General features: G+C 36.2%; 1 protein-coding gene across 1 annotated transcript; it reads right to left on the bottom strand.

The window, feature by feature from the left end:
• Positions 1-2,090: 2,090 nt before the first annotated feature.
• Positions 2,091-18,811, bottom strand: LOC145587428 (nuclear pore complex protein NUP133-like). The gene is made up of 8 exons (XM_081644166.1): positions 18,456-18,811; positions 16,525-16,643; positions 14,556-16,385; positions 12,112-12,833; positions 9,449-9,598; positions 6,330-6,666; positions 4,142-4,209; positions 2,091-3,183 (listed from the first exon to the last, which is right to left on the bottom strand). Exons 1-8 carry the CDS (start codon positions 18,656-18,658, stop codon positions 2,635-2,637), a joined length of 3,978 nt encoding a protein of 1,325 aa, XP_081500292.1. The 5' UTR covers positions 18,659-18,811; the 3' UTR covers positions 2,091-2,634.
• Positions 18,812-19,524: the final 713 nt, after the last annotated feature.

The raw sequence follows: 19,524 nt of genomic DNA, 5'->3' as shown, positions 1-19,524 counted from the left end.
GAAAGAAAGGGGTGGAAGTGTTTGGAAAGGGCATGTTAGAAGAGGGAAAGGGCATGTTAGGGGGGGGGCATAGACATTGAAGTGTTTGGGTTTGGTGATTCCCTACGTTTTGACTTGGCTTTTCTAGAGGAGGAGGAAACGTTCTGGTTTGATGCCATGATTAATTAATAATAATAACACAACTAACAATAACAAATTAACAACAATGAGATCAATGAGAATTAATTAGTAAGTAGTTTTTATATAAATTAAATTTTCAAAAATAATTATAATAATAGTAGATTACTTGGATCAATGAGATCCCAGGTAGGAGAGGTTAGGAGCGACGTTGTCCAGAGCCCAAATCCCGCCTTAGACAGATTTCAACAATCCAAATAACCCACAATTAAAATAGAAAGTAGTTTTTATATAATTAAGTAGTTCCACGTATACAATAATAATAATAATAATAATAATAATAATAATAATAATAACAATAATAATAACAATAACAATAACAAATTAAAATAAAGTTGAGTTAGATCTTACAATGACGCTTCAATGCTTTCCCAAATTTATAATTTCTCGAACTTATAATTTCCCGAAATTTTAATTTCCCGAATGTAAATATAACAATTTTTTTTTTTTTTTTTTTGGTAGTAGACTAATAATAGTAAAAATGTAAAATTTATAAGAGAGTAGGAATTTTTTTTTTCTTTTCACAAAAGAGAGGAAGATTGTATGATTTGTAAGAATTTGAGAATTGAGAATTTGGGAGTAAGAAAATTAGAGAATAAGAGAGAAGAGATGAGTTGATGAATTGTGAAAATTTTGGAGGAAAATATGAGGTATTTATAGGGGATTTGGGTGGGAAATTGGGTGGAAATTGGAGGAAAATATGGCCGTTTATAGCTATTGGAAAACGGCCATAAACGGCTATTTTCCAACGGCTAGTACAAGGCACGGGCCGTGCCGTGCCGTGCCGTGCCGGGCCGTGCCACGTGCCGTGCCGGCGGGTCGTGCCAGCGTGCCGGCCGTCGTGCCGGCCGCCGTGCCCGTGCCCGTCCCATAAATTTTGTTCACGGCACGGCCCACAGCCCACAGGTGGGCCGCCGTGCCGTGCCGGTGACCGTGCCCGTGCCGGGCCGTGCCGGTGTCGTGCCGGGCCCGTGCCGCCCGCGTGCCGGCACGGCCCGTGCCCACCTTTAACTAGGGATGTCAATGGGGCGGGGCGGGGCGGATGTTGGCCTTCCCATCCCCATCCCAATCCCCACCTAATATTTTCATCCTCATCTCCATCCCCATTCCCGCGGCGGGCTCAATTTTCATCCCCATCCCCGCCCCACTGGGTACAACTCCAAAACCATCCCCGCCCCACCCCCACTTGGATATCCATCCCCACCTAATCCCCACCAAAGACCCGCCTAATCCCCACCCAAGATCCACCTAATCTCCGTATCTCAAATACACAATCCTACATAATTAATACGAATTATAAAATAAACGTTCTACTCACATTTTTGTGTTATAATATTAGTGTCGTACAAAGTATTATAATTAATATTGTATTTTACGTAATTATTTTATAAATACTACAAAAGTATGTAATTTTACTTTAAAAGATATATAGATGTGGGTATGAGGTGGGGATGGGGCGGGTGGGACGGGTATAACTTAAAATCCACCCCCGCCCCATCACCCATGACGGGTATGGTTTTTATCCCCATCCCCGCCCCACCACCCGCCAAACCGAGACCCATCCCCGCCCCACTGACATCCCTAAATATGACTATGAACTTCGTAAATATGACTGGGGCGGGGATGGGGCGGGTCTCCTACTTGACCCGCCCCACTGACATCCCTAAATATGACTATGAACTCCGTAATATGAAACCGAACCTGATCAGAAAAATTGAACTAATGACTTAAGGGGCAATCTAATAAACGTCTATGTGGCCAATGCACTAGTTTAACTTTTACGGAGTAATAACAATTCAACTATCTTTTTCTATCCAAAAAAAAAGTACATTTAAAAATTAATCTCATTCCAAATATCAAGATTTATAAAACAATGTACTCCCTCCTTTCCTTAATTGCATAAAGCCAACGCAAATTAAATACGGAGTACCCAAAATGATCCTAATCTGGTTTGGGGATATCTAGCTAGTGAATTTGGATCAGGGTATGAATTCTTGGGATTTATTATTGCATCATGCACAAGCTCATCTGACTACAGTGATTTGAATTGGGATCAAATCTTCTGACTTCACCTATTTATTGATATTTATCACAATCTTAACTTCTATAAATGGTCAAAATTCACTATAATACAAAGTACATAACAGTACATGACGACTATTTCACAGTACAGGCCAGATGTCTCTAAAGGCTGCACCAGTACAGGATGCCTCTGGATCATTTTTTGGGGGATAACTAATGTTTTGCTCCATAAACATAATTGCAACACATCCTAAATTTCTTGTCGATAGATTCTTGCAAAATTTCCCTTCAAAAATCTAGTCTAGAGAGTTCTCATATGTACAGTAAAAGCTATGTTAACAATATTTCTTTTGCTAATCTTTTAGAAGGGATGTTAACCCTCAGTTACAGCATACTAAATTACTCCCTTACATCGTCACAATCATCCAACTGCTGCTACTCCATGGGGATTGGCCCATCGGCCCTGCTAGTATCTACTTGAGCACTTCCTGACATTAGAGCAGTTAGCATTAGCTTGCCAGCATCTGAGAAGTCTTTATGCTGCATCAAGATTGCTTCGACAGAAGAGCTGGAATCTTTCAAACTTGACAGCTCACTGCTCTCTTGCCTCAATGGCAACACTTCATCAAAACTTCCTTCGTACATGTCTGATTCCGGTCCATAACACCTCCTTGCTGCCAGGAAAAGCATAGTCTTCTGCAGAACCCGCATTGTGTCCTCATCACTCCATCCTTCAGTGATGGAAAATTGATAGAGCTTTTCCCAGTCATCCTGATCAACTGCACTTTTCCAGCAATCTACTAGAAGTGATTTATTGGATTTTCGGAAAGAAGAACTAGTCCAGGCAAACACATCAAAAGCCCTTAACAACAGCTCTGGTGTTTGACCTTTGAGGCACAGTTTGATAAGATCCCAAGGAGGGAGGAGTCGTTGTCCGATTTTCTGCTTCTCTATGTCATCAGGATATAGTTCCAAGATATCTTCCTGCAATAGGCAGCCTTAACCAATTAATGGATGAAGCACAAGCACAAAGTAGAAAGATAAGCAGTCCCAGATCTAACTATGCGTAAAAAAAACTTTATTCAGTTCCTTAGTTTTTGGAAGGATAGGAAGATGGACAGGAAGTTATCAAGCAGCCAATTACTAACAAGTAAGGATAGGGAGCTGATACTATGACAGACTTGACAGCGATGCAAATAGCAGATTTCAGCATATAGATGACAGTGATGAAACATCCAAGTATGGTGACAAGGAAGATTACTAAATCACGAGTTTGGTATTAACCAGCTCAGTACATACCAAGGTTATGAATTTGATAAAAGAACACTTGAGAATGAACCAAATTTTGCACAATAAAAAAAGCTGCCTCCAACGTTAATCAAAGGGCATTTAAAACTTGTAAAGAGATTAGATAATTGATAAATTAAAAGGAAGAGAATCCCATTTGACGGGTATGTCATTAGCACATCATATTAAATGGCTACAGGTTAGGAAAAAAGTTGTAATTATAGGGTTGAAATGAAACTCACTCTATTCTACAATAACTAACCTTATTGTTCCATAATCCATATTGTCTGTCATCGATGCACTACGATATGTTTGTTGACACTATGGAGTATTTTTTATCAATGCCATAACTAACAACTCTAAAAAAATGTGTCATCTTAGATGATAGTTAATATGGAATGGAAGGAATAAACTAGTTTGAGAGTTTCACATTGTGAAATTAAGATAAGAACTTAGCATGTCCTAGATTTTGAAACACGATAGAAACAGCTTTCACAAGGATATTGTCAACCAAGAGTCACAGATTGAATTTAGTTCATGTTCAATAGAATTAGAAACATAAAAGCATTGGGCTAATCAAGCCTTACAAAACAAGCACCAACATTTATCAGAAATGTCCCAAGTAAATATGTGATTATGTTCTATCTAAAGATACCTGTGACTTCAAGATCTTCAAGTCCGCATCAATACGTTCTATTTCTGCCTCATAGACTGCATCTTTGCCTGCCAGATTGTAAATGATATTGTTATATTAGAGGGTTTGTACAGGACACTTGATTCGGTAGTAGCAGTAAAAATTCTAAACAGACCCTATCACAGCAAATTGCGCTGTAAAAAGGGCCCAGTATGATTCTTGTATTTCCATCTTGCCAAATGCACCACAGTATGGCCTTTAATAATTGCACCATGAAGAGTAATATATAACATTTCCAAAAGACAGACCAGACTCCCACAAACAACTTACTCCAAAATTATTGTCCCATACCATGAAGACTTAATGCTTACACAAGCGAACAAAGTTCCATCAAGAGAGATAATGGAGGAAAAACTAACTTACTGACCATTTTTTATCAAAAAACTAACCAACAGGGTAAAAGACAGAAAATCCTATGAGACAAAAACATCGTACCCACCTCCAAACAACCCATACTCTCTTGATACCCAATGTTATTAGGACTTAGAACAGTTTCTAATAAGAAAGACATTCCAAGACACCAACCCTTAAACTATATACCCGAGAGGAGACATTTTTTGGTAGGACAAAGTAAATATTAGAAGAGCAACCTTTTTGTCTAGCACATGAGCACATCCAAATATCCAATGCTCACCGTATGACCAGACCAATCCCCTCATGCACCATATCATGAAAGGCCCAACTCAGCCTCTCAAAACACAACCATGCTCGTAACATTCCAACAAACCTTATATAAAACCTCAAGAACCACATCCAAGATCTGTGATCCCCTAGAAAAGCACAATAGAAGAGCAACACCCTTAAACTTATCAACCAGCAGTTTCATGACAATCTCATAAGCTCAAGCAATAAAAATGTTGAATAATCCCCAACCTTAATAGATTGATGCTTGAAAACAAGAGAATGAGAGATATGTAGCGGAAGTTTATGCTTTCACAATAACCTCAAAAAAATGGAACTTCACTAGTAGTGCCAATTGCCTACTAATCCCATCAAGAGTTCAGCCCACCTTCCCTACTTTTTCAATGGCCTCCTAATCTTGCATCCATCTGTGAAAGAATTAAGTTTTTGACAAAACCTTCAACGCTAGTCCCTACCATGTCTTCTATAGAAGTCTAATAGAATCGCATTTTTCTCTTTATCTAAAATCTTAATGCAAGCCATCCTCACTCCATTCATTAATTCATAACTGAGCCTAGAACTAGTATCACCTTTGATCACCCATTAAACTTCATATTCTGATACTAATTTCATTTATTCAAAATCCTCAAGCTTGTATGTAAGATTCACATCTCTACAAATCACAACTTATTCTTATTCTATTCTCCAACTCTCCCCCTATCAAACTATCTTCCTTTAACTCCCAGGTTCACTTCTGACCCTAAATTGGAGGGTCACAAATTTGATGTTGAGATCTGTATCATGGCTGTTGACATGGATAGGACCAGAAAACAAACAATCCAGGTAGTTTAGTCCATGACATGCATAAAATGAAAATGAATTACAGCACCTGGTGTATCTGTGAGTGCAGTCCATTATTCAAATAAAGTTCCAAAGTTCTGTCAGTCAAATGTATCACATGTTTTGTTTCAAAAAAAAAGGTATCACATGTTTAATGGCTTGATATTGATCACAATCTCTACCTTTAATTGAACAAGAACATAATGTTCATTAAACAAAGGCTAAAACACCTATGTTAATAAAAAAATTACAACACTGATAAAAAGTATCTCAAGAATGATCTACTTTGTGCAGAACAAGATAGCAAGCTTGTAGTCAAATGTAGGCCTCATGAAGACACAACTAGAACAATTTCACTCAAGATAAGGAATATGGCAAAGACTACGAGCTTAACAGCTGTTTTTTTTCCCATCCCTTCCTCTCCTCCAATCCTCCCAGTATAACTCCCCCTTCATAAACTCATATAAGGATAAAGTTTGGATATAAAACCACTTCATATTCAAATGTTAAAATTGCAAATTCTGAATCATCCCAGAGCACAGATGGAAGCACAGCACATAGAATCAGTTTAAACAGTTTCAATAGATTATAAGCAATTGAAAGGAGCAGTGCACTTGAAATTTTAATTTAAAAAAAAAAAAAAAAAAAAAGAGCAAAGTGTTGTACAATGAAAAACAGTTAGTCAAACCTGCAATTGCAGCAATCTTTGATAAATGCAAGAGACGCTTCCTTTCGGACAATTTTAAGTCTGTTTTTCTAGAATCTAGTTCTGTCTCCTTCTCAGAAGCTGAAAACAATCTTTCATCTCCAGAGAGTGCCAAACCATGAAGAGTTTTCGAAGCACCAGAATATTGGTGAAGATAAACTTCATGAAGCCACAGAAGATCCGGGTGATCCTTCAAAAATATTACAAGTTCCTGAGTAAACTCTTCCCCTAGCCTCAGAAGTTTTGGAAATTGTCCATTCTCATACAATTGCTCAAAAACGAAATAACTAAACCCTCCTCTGGGTCCCATGCTTTCATGCTGCACAGCAAAAAACAATATCAAGGTCTCAGGCATCTGACACAAACACTAGATACAACAGATTGAAAAAGAAAACTGTTTAACAAGATAAAAGTTTTTGTTCAGGGCCATATATATTCAAACACTGAATATCTGTTTAATAGTTATGCAGTCCCCATAAAGCAGCATCACAGCAGTTGTTATTCCAAACTTCAGACAGTTGGTAGAGTAGCAAACAGATAAATCAACATCAATATCAAAATGCACAAAACAGATGTTCAGCAAATTGGAAGGTGAGGCTGCTCTACATATAATCACTTGTTTAAAGTAAACAAACAGCCTATAAATAATATATTACTTGTCAAAAGAACGCAGAACACATGAAGACTCTTGTCAAATGTCTAAGTATTTCAGAAAAGTTTTGGGATTAGTAAACACATTCCCTTAGTCTTTACTGTGAAGCTCAGACTCAGGCTGATGTTGGACTAGGGTATGGATTCAACTCCAAGTGTCCAAAATGGAAAATTTTAAACATGGAGAGACAATAACCACTTAATAATGCCCAATTTTAGTAGATGGAGTTATGGACACAAGGGCATGGATATTCTTATGATTTAAACTTTTTATTGACACTTCTCTGCATAAAACCATGGTTCTTTTACTATCATTTCCTCTCGGTATATAATTATAATTCTTCTCAGACTCTATCTTTCCTATCTCATGATACTATTAAAATATACTACCTCCGTTTCTTATTATCTGCAACTTTTACTAAATATGGACACTTCACATTATGTGCAACTTTTCCAAACTTTCCTTATTTAGTAAAAAATTTTAATCGAAATGACAGAACTACCCTTACTTAAAATTTCTTAATTTGAATTACAACATTTAATCAAAACATGTTAATACAATAATCAAACTAAATTAAACTAAGCATTTCCACCCAAACTAATTCATTCAATTCTCTTCGTCAACTTCTGCCATCCATTCACCAAATCCATCAAAATATTTATCATCATCTTCATCTTTCACCATCTTTCTCTCTCCTCCATTAGATCTGCTCACTCTTTCTCCGGCGCAATTGACTGCCCGTCATTACTCCACTTTCGACAGATTTCACCTCGAGTACAATGGTACCGTTAATTTCGGGGAATTTAGATCTAAAATGAAGAAGAAAGTGCTTGTGCGTGGTTCGTTATTTTTTGGCTGGATCTTTCTTTTTTTTTTTTTTTTGGGGATTTTTTCGAAGAGTGCGGTACAATGGTACCATTGGTGGTCGGATCGGTTTCTGGGTCGTTAGGGTTGTTGTCAGTGTGTGGAGTGATTTCGTGGGTTTGGGACGATATTTTGGGTGGTAATGGCGGTTTTAGGAGTCCATATGGAGGTTTAGTGGTGGTGAAGGCAGTGTGGGTGGGTTACAATGGTGGTACGTCGACAACGATGGTGGGGTGGGTGAGAAGGTGGTGGTTTAGTTAAATGTGGCTTGGGTGAATTAGTCTTCCTCACTTTCTCTCTCCTACACTTAATTACATACTCTTAAAATTATTAATCACCATTAAAAAAAATTTGACTTGGAGTCCGTGTCGAGTCCCAAAGATGCAGATAATAGGAAACGGAGGTAGTAAGATGAACAAATAAAAATAAAAAAAGATCCCCTTAAAAAATTGTCTCTTTAGCTATTCTTTTGCACTCACCCACTGTTTCTATTAGACTTCTCTCTTCAGCCTTTGGATTTCCTCGATTAATAGTAGTCTATTTTATTAAAATGAAAAAGGAGAATAAGCTCAATACACTGAAAGAAATTTGATGGCAAAAGTCAAGTACTGCAATAAAATGCACCCAGAGGGAGAAAAACAGCATTGAGTCCACATGTACTGATGTACAAGACACAACTCAATGACTATTTTCTCTCTGCAAGCCAATGACCACCCCTGGAAACAGATAGGTGACGACAACACAGTAATGATCGCCTCTCTAATAAAACCCAATGCTTTAATTTTTATTCTCTTTACTTGTAACTTAATGCATAAACTTTAAGATCAATAAAATAAAGTTGATGCAAATTTCCAAATGAACTTCAATCATACTCATCTTCTTTGAGTCATCAAAGACAGATCAGAGACGGTGATTATGATTTATATAAAGATTTGGTTTCTATTTTAGTGAGAATAGGAAAATCCTCTCATTCTTCGGACATAACAAGTCCTGTTGTGCATACACAAGTGAAGCAGCCGAAAAAAGATCTGGGCATCATTGCATGTAATTTAATGCTATGATCCTTCCAAGAACATAAGTTTGTGCCAAAGTTTGGACTTCCAACAGCATTCTGGTCATGTTTCGAATTTTCATCCTCACATCTTTGAAGGCCAGAGAGTTCTTCTTTAGGCTGGCCAAACAGTAAAATCAGAATATCTAGTTTTACTGTTATTTGCGTGAGTTAGCAGTAAGATCAGTCTATTACACGTTCAAGGGTAATTGAGCCACAATACTTCTCAAGATTTCGAGTTAACTTTGAAAGACGTTGTTTACTACATTTAAATAAATAAAAATAAAAAAACATAAAAATAAAAAGTAAAAATAAAAGTAGCAAGAATTTCCTTTAAATTAATAAATTAAAAAGAGCATCCCAATCAGCTAATTCTAACAAAGCATAATCATGGGGAAATTTTGCCATAGATACCTTCTAGATCAGGAAAAAATTTAGCAATGGAAAAATTAAGCAAAAGGAAGTACTGCAAAAGATGCAAAGATTCAGCAATTTAACACAAAATTTTCCACTGTAATGGAATAAAGACCATACCATAAGCTCTTTCAGAAGATTGGAATCATTGAGGTCACAGCAAATGTTCCAAAGAGTCCGATAGGCTTCATGCCGCCTTGCAACAGACAACAAATTTGACGACAATTCTTTAAGAACTACTTCTTTCTGTTCTTTCTCATCAGCTGAATCCTACAAAATTACAAAGTTATACAATATTAAATCTGCAGTCTTGACACTAAACAATTTCCAAAAGAGGAGGTGAGGGGGAACCAAACCAACCATGCCTATCTGGGCCAAAAAATTTATAAAACAGAGACTTCATCACAAACCTATCTTCACTTCATTCAACTTCTACAGAACCCTTTACAACAAGCATTTACTCAAACAAACTATGATACCAAAGTTCTCTTCACCATAGTCACAACAAAAGAAGAGTACTTTCATCAGAGGCTTTATGCTTATAGGCTTATACCCAAGTTAATGGTGATCCAACAAGAATATACAAATTTAAGCTACATCTACACTTCACTTAAATTTCTTCTCTTCTAACACAGGAGAACTGGCTCAATTGGGAAGAAAGTGAAGATTTGACAACATAAATAAATCTCCTTGCCTTACCAATTTCTATAGTATAGTCCCACATGAATTTCCATTTCACCTTTATCTATTTATATCTTTTACATTTAATCCACCAAAACTTATGTAATGGACTGATTTCCTGGGTTTATATTTCTGATTTAATAATGCAACAAATAAAGATTAAAGCTTGGATATTAATTGAAAACGGCAAGAATAACAAAAGATAGATTCAATAGCTTAAGGCTATTAATTTCTAATAGTAAGTTTAGCTCACAACTCTCCAAACAATGGCTTTAGGCCATAACTCTCAAATTTCTGCCTGCCATTTTCTTTCCCCTCCTTCTCTATTTATACTAGGGACTATTAAGTATTAACATAGTAAACTAATATTTCTAGAATACCCATACTACCCCTCCTTAGGTTAGTCTATTACCCCTTACTATCTATCTCTTTTTATTCACTTTAAATCAAAAAAACCACTATCTTATTTTATATTCACCTTTAATCAACCAAACCCCCAATATCCTATTTTTTCTGTTCACTTTCCTAAAAAGATGTGCAAAAGGTGAATGTGACTCTATGTAGGGATGAAGGGAGTATCAAGTTCGAGCAAACTTACCAACTTGAGCTATTCCAATTTAGGGGACATCTTCAAAAAGTGGACCAAGCGTATTAATAGTGGAATTGCCCACTCAATTTTCACAATTTATTTGGTAATCTAATCACTCTATCACCCACACATTGTAGAGTTTGAATTAATCAAAGAAGGTCCCCTCTAGAGATTCTACCAACATAATGACCGGTTAATATTAAGAAGATCGCAGTGGAACAATTTTACAGAATGTCCCAACCAAGGATATACTTATTTATATTCCTAAATGTTTTAAGATTGAAATCATATGTACCATCTTCAGTATCTTGTACCCAACCTCTCAATAAGTCAAAATAATGGAAAATCATCATCTTGGTATATACTCCCTCCGTTTTTAAATACTTGCTCCATCTCTTCATGTGCGGAATTTTAGGAGAAATTGGAGAAAGTAATAAAATATGGAGGTAGTGGGGTAGGTGGAAGAATAAAAATTTGTAAAAAGCAATAGTGGAGAGAATTGGAGGAGAGAGAATATGAAAATAATAAAATATGATCATGGTGGGTCCACTAGGTGAGAGAAATTAATTTAATATTGTAAAAGCTTTCCAACTAAGGAAATGGACCAAGTATTTAAAAACGGCCGAAAAAGGAAAGTGGAGCAAGTATTTAAAAACGGAGGGAGTAATGTTTAAAATTAATGGTGAATAAAGGCATAGTAGCAAAATTGTGGTGTAGGAACAATATTGAGACAAAAAACGAGATAGAGGATCACTTTGAGATAGGAGAATTAGGAGTGCAATGTGAGCAAGCATAATAAAATAGAAAAAGTCATAATGAAAGAGAGACGTCTAAATATATTGGGCTACCAAAAGAAACCACCATCCAAATCTACTGATTCACAATCCTTTTTAAGAAGAAAGCCAAGAAAAGATGGGGAAAAAAAATTATCAGCAAAAAGCCAAACAGTCATATACTCATATTTGGACTATTTGGAGCACAAGACAGCCCCTCTAAAATAAATTTCTGTTTTCCATAAATTAAAAAAATAAAATAAATATAAAAACATAAAAAAGAGTTCTAGAGTCAGCTTAAAACACATAAAACTTGCTATACTTTGAAAATGACAAAACAAAAGCAGAAGACCCGGAAAACTTTGATCAAGTGAGAAAAATTCCAAATTAAATAAGAAAAAAAAATGAATTTGATTGGCAAAGTATGCATTCATAGTTAGCTATCTTGTTAAGTATCTTAGATATAACTTTACTACTAAGTAAATATTATGTGAAGCGGCAAACATAATTGGGGGTGCGGGGGGGTACACATCTTTTGCTGGTCATTTCTAGTCTTCTTAGACACTTTTTAGTAAAAGAGACAGAGGTATTCCATAACTTATCCATTTTCTGATTTATAAAAGTATTCTTAAACACAAATGATAAACATATATCTAAGAAGAAACAGGTGGAACTAGGCATATAATAATGCTAAGTCTTGCAATAATATTCACTAGATATTTAATGAACAGAGAACAAACCTGGAATCTAGCATTCACAAAGACCTTAATCTGCTGATAGAGAGAGTCAAGAAGAGTATCCCTTTTTCTCCAGTACTCATCTGAGAGGCCTTTATGCTCTTCCCCACGCTCAATTTTCGCAGTGATGGCACCAACGTATGCCTCTAATACTACATCAGCTAGCACCTCAAGATGAGAACATATATCTGACTTAGAAGACAAATCAATTCCAGATGAATCATCCAAAATTTTAATCATAAAAGAAGCAACACTCCAGAGCCCATCACGAACAACAGGCTGGCTATACCAAGGCATCAAACCTTCGGGAGGTGGATACCACATATGATGCTCATTTCTATAGTGCATAGCACTGCGGAGTAAAGTCACACATGCTTTTGACAGTTCACAAACTCGCTGGACCTGAGCCTTAAATGGCTGGCCCACATTTATAATGTGATCCAAGTGCCTGTCCAAGCTATAAAATACTTCTTCCAGATTAGAAATCTTACTGTAGAACACTTCAGCATTATCCCTATCCATCAAAAGAACTGTGTTTCTGCGGGCTCTCTCACCAACTATCTGAATTAGATCCCATAAAGAACCTGAAACTTCCCCGTTGGCACTTGAATGCTGGGAGCTGACTCCAACTGAACGGCTCTGACTGATCATATTTTGCAGTTCCCTTAATTGAATCATACCAGCCAGCTTTTCACCATCTTCCAATATAATTTGGAGAGCATATCCTAGAAAAAAAAAATTACGCCAGATTAATGATTCAATTGTCAGTTGAGAAGATATTGACCATGCAGAGTTGGCATTTTGATACCCAAAGAAGAGAGGGATGAAAGAAACAAGTAATCCACATATTAATTAATAAACCCCAAACACAGAAGACAAAACAGAGAAAAAAGACAAAGGCATAGCAGTAGTCTTCAATCACCTAAGAGATATTTTTGGCACAAACATTATCAATTTTATAAAAATTGAAATCTAGCTTTTCATCCAAGTATAGGTTCTATAACTTAATCTCTAATTGCCTAGTTGTATGAAATATAACCATGTCCCATGGGTTCACTTTAGCATATTTTACGAAGCCTCGAATCACCAAAAGCAACAATCCAAAAGAAGATAGTGATAAGGAATTGCTGACATAGTAAAGCATTAGGTTAGTTCAAAACTTCAGTACACATACCATAGATCTCTATGATATTTTACTTATAATGGTCATAAAATGAAATTTTATTCCACAAAACCAACCTCAAAACATGTGCGTTCTGATTTATCTTACATACTCAAAAAAAAAAAAAAAAAAAAAAAAAAAAAAAAAAAAAAAAAAAAATCCCATTAATATAAAAACATTTACAACCTACAAATAATTGCAAGTTGATTTACCATGTTTCCATTACTTAAATTTCCTGATTTCTTCACATCCCCTAATTACATTGTACAGAGGCCAGCAAAGTCAACAAGGAATAGATTGCTTTTCAGGCTTAAAGTTAGGGCTGGTGATCTGTGTGAATCTTGTCTGAATCTTATTCCATAAAGACAATTCTGCTAGGGATGACAGGTGAACCAGGGAGCTCTTTAGTCAAACAAAGAAAGTAAGGAAGACATGCAAGAATTCAATCAAGTACTTCATTTTCATCCACGGTACACCAATGATAAAAATGGAGAGTAATTCTATCCCACTAACACTACAAAGTCTACAATAAAACAAATATTACAGCATATTACAATGTAAGGAGTCCATCTGCAAATGAATTTTGAGATTATTTAAGCAGTCAGATAAAGAACAGAAATAATTGGATAAGAATCCTTTCGATCTTCGAGTAGGAACTAAGGGCCACAAATCTTAGTAGAATATGCTACAACTTAATTGGTTTTTTGATTAATAGGGTAGGGAGTACAATACAAACCATTGATACAGGCTATAGTAATCTTTATGCAATTATGCTTCATCCCTCAATACTTAGGGCCAGGATGACCAAAATGCTAGGCATATATAAACAAAAAATGCATATAGTAATTTCAAATCTAGTGAGTGGATATTGGAAGAAAAAAAATGTATAATATGGTTGGTTTTCCAAATTTCCTTTATAACTTAAAAAAGAAGAGAAAACCTCCATGGGCAAAGTGAAAGAATCCACCATTACTTGTGAGTGGATCTCTATGAAATGCCTAAAAGTAAATGAGGGAAAACTATGTGTTGCTTACTCAAAAATTTATGGCCCAAAAACAAGATGTTTTTAGCCAAGGACTTCGTAATATTTAAACTTTCCACATACACAATCTCAGCCTTGCTCTTAACCAGTTAAGAAGAAAGAACAATTATAAGGGCCATGCAAGTCTTCCAATCAAATCAAAAGCAGACACAGATGATGAAAATTCCTTACTCATGAACTAGAATAAAATATAGATGAACAAGAAGAAAAAAAGTGTATGTAAGTCAGAAGAAATGTACTTACTTTGTTTCGCACATAGCTCTTCATGACACTTGGATATAGCCAGAAACTGAAGAAAATTTTCATGTTTTTGTTGCTTCTCTATTAGTTGGTTCGATACAACAGCCAAAGAAACAATTTCGGCACCTCTGGTAGTTGTCCAATGCTTAGCCAGAGAATCAACAATCGATTTGCTTGCCCGAACAAACGCATTAGTTTCTCCATCCCTTTCAAATGCCCTAGAATTCTTCAGTTTTTCAAGAGACCCATCAACCTGGCCTGACAAGAGATAATCATGAAACAGACGATTGAGTAAAGCCTCTGCTTCTTCATCTTGAGCATTCCTGCCAGCAACCTTTGTAAAACCAGCCTTCTGCATGCTACCAATATCTTGAGCATCTACACCAGCTTTTGCAGGAGAAACACTAGCTGAAAACAGAAGTTTTTTATTCTCTTCTGCATCAGACTTTTCATTTGAGCTTCCTTTGCGTGACAAGCTTCGCTCTGGAGGTTCAACTCCACCAGACAAAACCGCCTTCTCCGGTATTGCCCAGACACCAGCTTTCTCGGTCAGTACAACCCAGGCACCCTCTTCTGTATCTTCAGTAGAAGGGAAAATTGAAGCATCAATAACTTTTCCAGCATCATACGGCAGATCAAATTGGTAAAGCATGGTTGAGTTTCTCCAAAAATAGGAGACAGTTGTGGTTCCATCTCCAGAGAGTATGACAGCAGATCCTGAAGGCTTTCCCCCGACTCTCAATCTCATTGAAAATAAAAATTCCTCTTCTTCCACTCTTGCTTTGGGAATAATAACCTGTACAGGAGACTTCTTCTCTAACACCCTTACATTTGTAAAGTTATTGAATGCTTCATCTAAACCAGATTTATATTGCATAGTCAAAAGAGAATACTGTGTGTAGCTTGAACTGCTTAGACGATCCTTACAGAATATAACAACAAGAATGGTTATTTCTTTACCACGTTCATCTACCTGAATATCCAAAGGCCATATTCTCTTCTGTCCAGCCAAGTCCATCTTAATTCCTAGATCAGTATCAGTGCCGATGATTTCATGGGACCAGACTTTTGACAAAGTTGGATTAGGTGACAGTTGAATGCTGAAACATTGTATTTCATGATCAGTCAACAAGAAAAACTGTCTGGAAGCTTCTCCAGTCAGGAGGGATGGAAATCGCCATAAAAGAGATCTAGGATACCCCTTGCTCCCTGACGGTTGACTATAGCCACTAACAGAAGTTGACAAGATATTACCAACATTCTGACGCAAAATTCCAGCAGGTCTGCAGATAAACTGCCAGAGTTCACCATTGGAGCTAGTGGCAAGTGCAACACAAGCATGGTGATAGGAAGGGATGGCAGAAGCGATAAAGGAGGTAAAAGAATTTAAATTAGCTGAAAGGCGTTCTAGCCTATTGTCTGATTGCAATCTACTTGGAGGACTCTTACCATTTTCCATTGAAGAAATGATCCCTAGCTCTTCAGAAGAAGCAAGGCTGATTCCAGAATTAGCCCTGTCATCTGAATATATATCAGGCCAATATACAATAGCTCGACTTCTTTGATTGCATAAAACAACTCCAGCTGAGTTCAACTGCTTTACTATACTGCTACTCTGATGAACATTGTCCCAATTTATGATACAAAGCAACCAAGTATCACCAAGGTATGCATTTCTACTGCTGATTTCAGATATATCTGCTGGAAGATCAAGAACCACACATTTCTTCGAAGCAGCAGGTGAAAGGTAGCTCCATATAAAAAGTTTACTTCCACAAATCATCCATGACAAACCAGTTTCCTTGTCCATCCCACCAGCAATGCACGCTTCACCTGCCACAACAATTCCAACAGTGTCCCATTCAGGAAAAAAAAATATATATATATGGTTCAATTCCCAACAGGTAGCCAGAAAAAGGTCAAGGTTGTTGTATAGATAAATGAAAATAACAATAATAATATTAACTTTAACCTGGGACAGTCTTCCGCAGATAACTAGCCTGTTCATCATGAACAGCTTGCGGAAAGTCTCCAACATACACAGGTTCTGATGGTTCTCTATTGTCTTCACTTTTCTTTGCTGGGGGGATTCTGGCCACAAAAAGACACATAACATTAAGTCACTGGAATAGCAAATAAGAACTTGCAACACTACCTCTGTCCTAACTTCAAACAGGCAATGATAATGCAGGTTGATTCAACAGCAGATAAATACTACTTCCTTTTTTTTAGATGCATCACTTTAGGAATCGCGGACACCTAGGCAATTTTCGGAGATGAGAGAGAGAGAGAGAGAGAGAGAGAAAGGAGAAAGGGGACCCATGTGGTAGAAGAGAGATAGAGAGAATTTATTAACTAAAAAGGAATGTAATGCATCTAAATTAAAACTTCCATGTTTAGAAAGTGATGCATCTAAAAATAGGAGGAAGTAGATAAGATTATGCTGAAGAAGGATTGAACTCAAAAAGCCTCAACATACAAGCCTTTAAACAAATTAGTTTCCCTTCTATAAGCTAAATGATTATTCTACATTTAATAAAGCATATCATCTAAAGAGAGTCCAGCTATAATAACTGCTTCAAGATACAAGCCCCTTCATTAGACCTGCTTCCATGACATGATTGACATCAATTATTGTTTTTTTAGCAAGTGGTCAATTCTCCATTAGAATTTCTAAAGATGCACAACTCTACACAGCCACAGAGATGATTCCCTATTTCAAGGATAAAAAGGATTAACAAGGTTAGAAAAGACATGAGGCTGAAATTACTGCTTGTTTGCTGCAAAGGAACAGAACATGCTTTTCAAAGGTAAGTGCCTATACCAACTTTTGTGATGCTCATCTTCAGCTCAAAAGTCCATTATCTAAAGCACAGGTATTGAGAGTTGATTTTTTAAGTATCGTTACCCTTTTGTCTATCTCGTAAATGCTGTCCCTAATCCCAATTTATTTAAATTAAAAAATTTCAACATGTGACTCTCGAGTCCAATACTCAATGCTGAATCTGAGCATCATACCTGAAAGTCATCAGGCATTCCCTATTATACAGCTTATTTCAAACAGGATACAACTCAGCATGAAGACAAGAATACTCCCAAAAAATTGCAAAGATTTAAAATATAATAGGATAGAAATTATCAGACAATATTTCCAACACTGATCTTTGTTCAGATTCTAGTCACCATTGAGTACATGTGTTTGCACAATACATTCTACAATTGTGAACAGTACAATAGGAAGCAAAAGGCTTCCATCATGGATAGGGTGTATAATTAAAATCAAATATTAAAAGCAAATGCAAACTATATGAGATATGAAATTCAACATCCACAGTTTCCTATGGTGACCGGATAGTCAACCAATTGCATCGCCTTTCTCTAACGTGCAGCTTAAGTAACATCGTAAAAAAGTTTGAAAGTTGAACAATTCAGGACATGCCGAGCTGCAAACTAATTCAGCATATCTACAACCAAACATAATGCCTTTGTCTCATACGGAATTTCTATCAAGACCCCAATCCCATTGCAACAAGCAATGCCAACCCAACTCAATTCCCTCAACCCCATTGTTCAACTTTTCCAATTGTAATATACTAGTGAGTAGTAATCATGCTCATTTCCGAAGCATCAATATACAATTTTTCTCTATCGGGTCCAAACGAAACGCAATACTGTAGTCTATAAGCACCAGTTACTAGACATAATAACACCAATTATAGTAATCTACTGTCTTTACCAATACCACAACATTTGCATTACAACAACCAACAAAACAACCAAAAGCACACTTATTTGCAAGTTAAAAATCTACCAATTTTCTAATAATCAAAGCAAATACTAACAACATGATTAAAAGATATAACAAATCTAATAAAACTCAGAAATTATAAAAATAGAAGGAACCTGGCAAGAACAGAAAGGCGAGAAGCCCAAGGAGCAGGAGTGCCGGTATTGGGGCGATTAGGGATTGAACCGTCGGCAATCGAAGTGCGATTCGGAGTAATTGGAGAAGAATCGAAGGAAAGCGGCTTAATCTGGGCGACATTATGATCTTTGGAACTTCTGTAACTGGATTTCTTCCTGGTAGAAGTAGCAGGGGAGAACATTTTTGGGGAAGATCGAATTACAGAGAAATTGAGGGGGAAAAGGGGGTTTATTGGAGGTTTTTAGGGTTTATGCGTTGTGAAATGGAGCGTAATTTCAAAATGGGAGTAAGATTTTAGAGTGAGTTTCATAATCTTTTCAATTTTCTGTCAACTTCTACTCTTCTAGTTCAACTTAAGTCCAATACTATACTCCATATCATAAACCTATAAATAAACCTAAAAATGGTGCTTAGCTTAAGTCCAATTAGGTAGGACTGTAGGACCGTGTGATGCCTGGGATGTTAACTCTATATAGTCTATAAATTTAGGTTAAAAACTAGGTTAGGTCCCGTGTCATGCACGGTAATATTCAATATCTATTTTAAATTATTGCTTTTAAAAAATAAATTTATTATGAAAGAGTATTATTAGCCGAATAAATATTTTAAAATACACATATATTTATATTTATATGCGGTATATTTTACCAATATTGATAAATTAGAGAGAAATAGAATAGAATAGCTTGAATTGTATTGATGATCTTGGCTAATATTTATAGCCTACAAAAGATAACCTACACAATATAAAACTCTATCATATAAACTTCCATAAATCTATCTTAGAATATCACTAAGATATATTATTATCCTAAATATAATATCATAAGAACTACTTCGTATATGGAAAATATATCACAATAATATATTTTCCTATATTCCTAAAAAATACATTTATATCATTTTCTTCTTGTTAACCAAATGATATGTTTTTTTTTAGGGCAACTGAATATGTTAACAATATGTATTTAACCCATAAATAGATCTCCTTTTTACCCACTATTATTCCTTCTCTCATACAATATATTTTTTCAATAATCAGCTGGT

Source organism: Chenopodium album, chromosome 17 (genome assembly GCF_948465745.1).
Source record: "Chenopodium album chromosome 17, dcCheAlbu1.1, whole genome shotgun sequence".
NCBI classification, from domain to species: domain Eukaryota; kingdom Viridiplantae; phylum Streptophyta; class Magnoliopsida; order Caryophyllales; family Amaranthaceae; genus Chenopodium; species Chenopodium album.
Note: the sequence above shows the minus strand (reverse complement) of the source record. Positions and strands in the feature narration are given on the sequence as shown.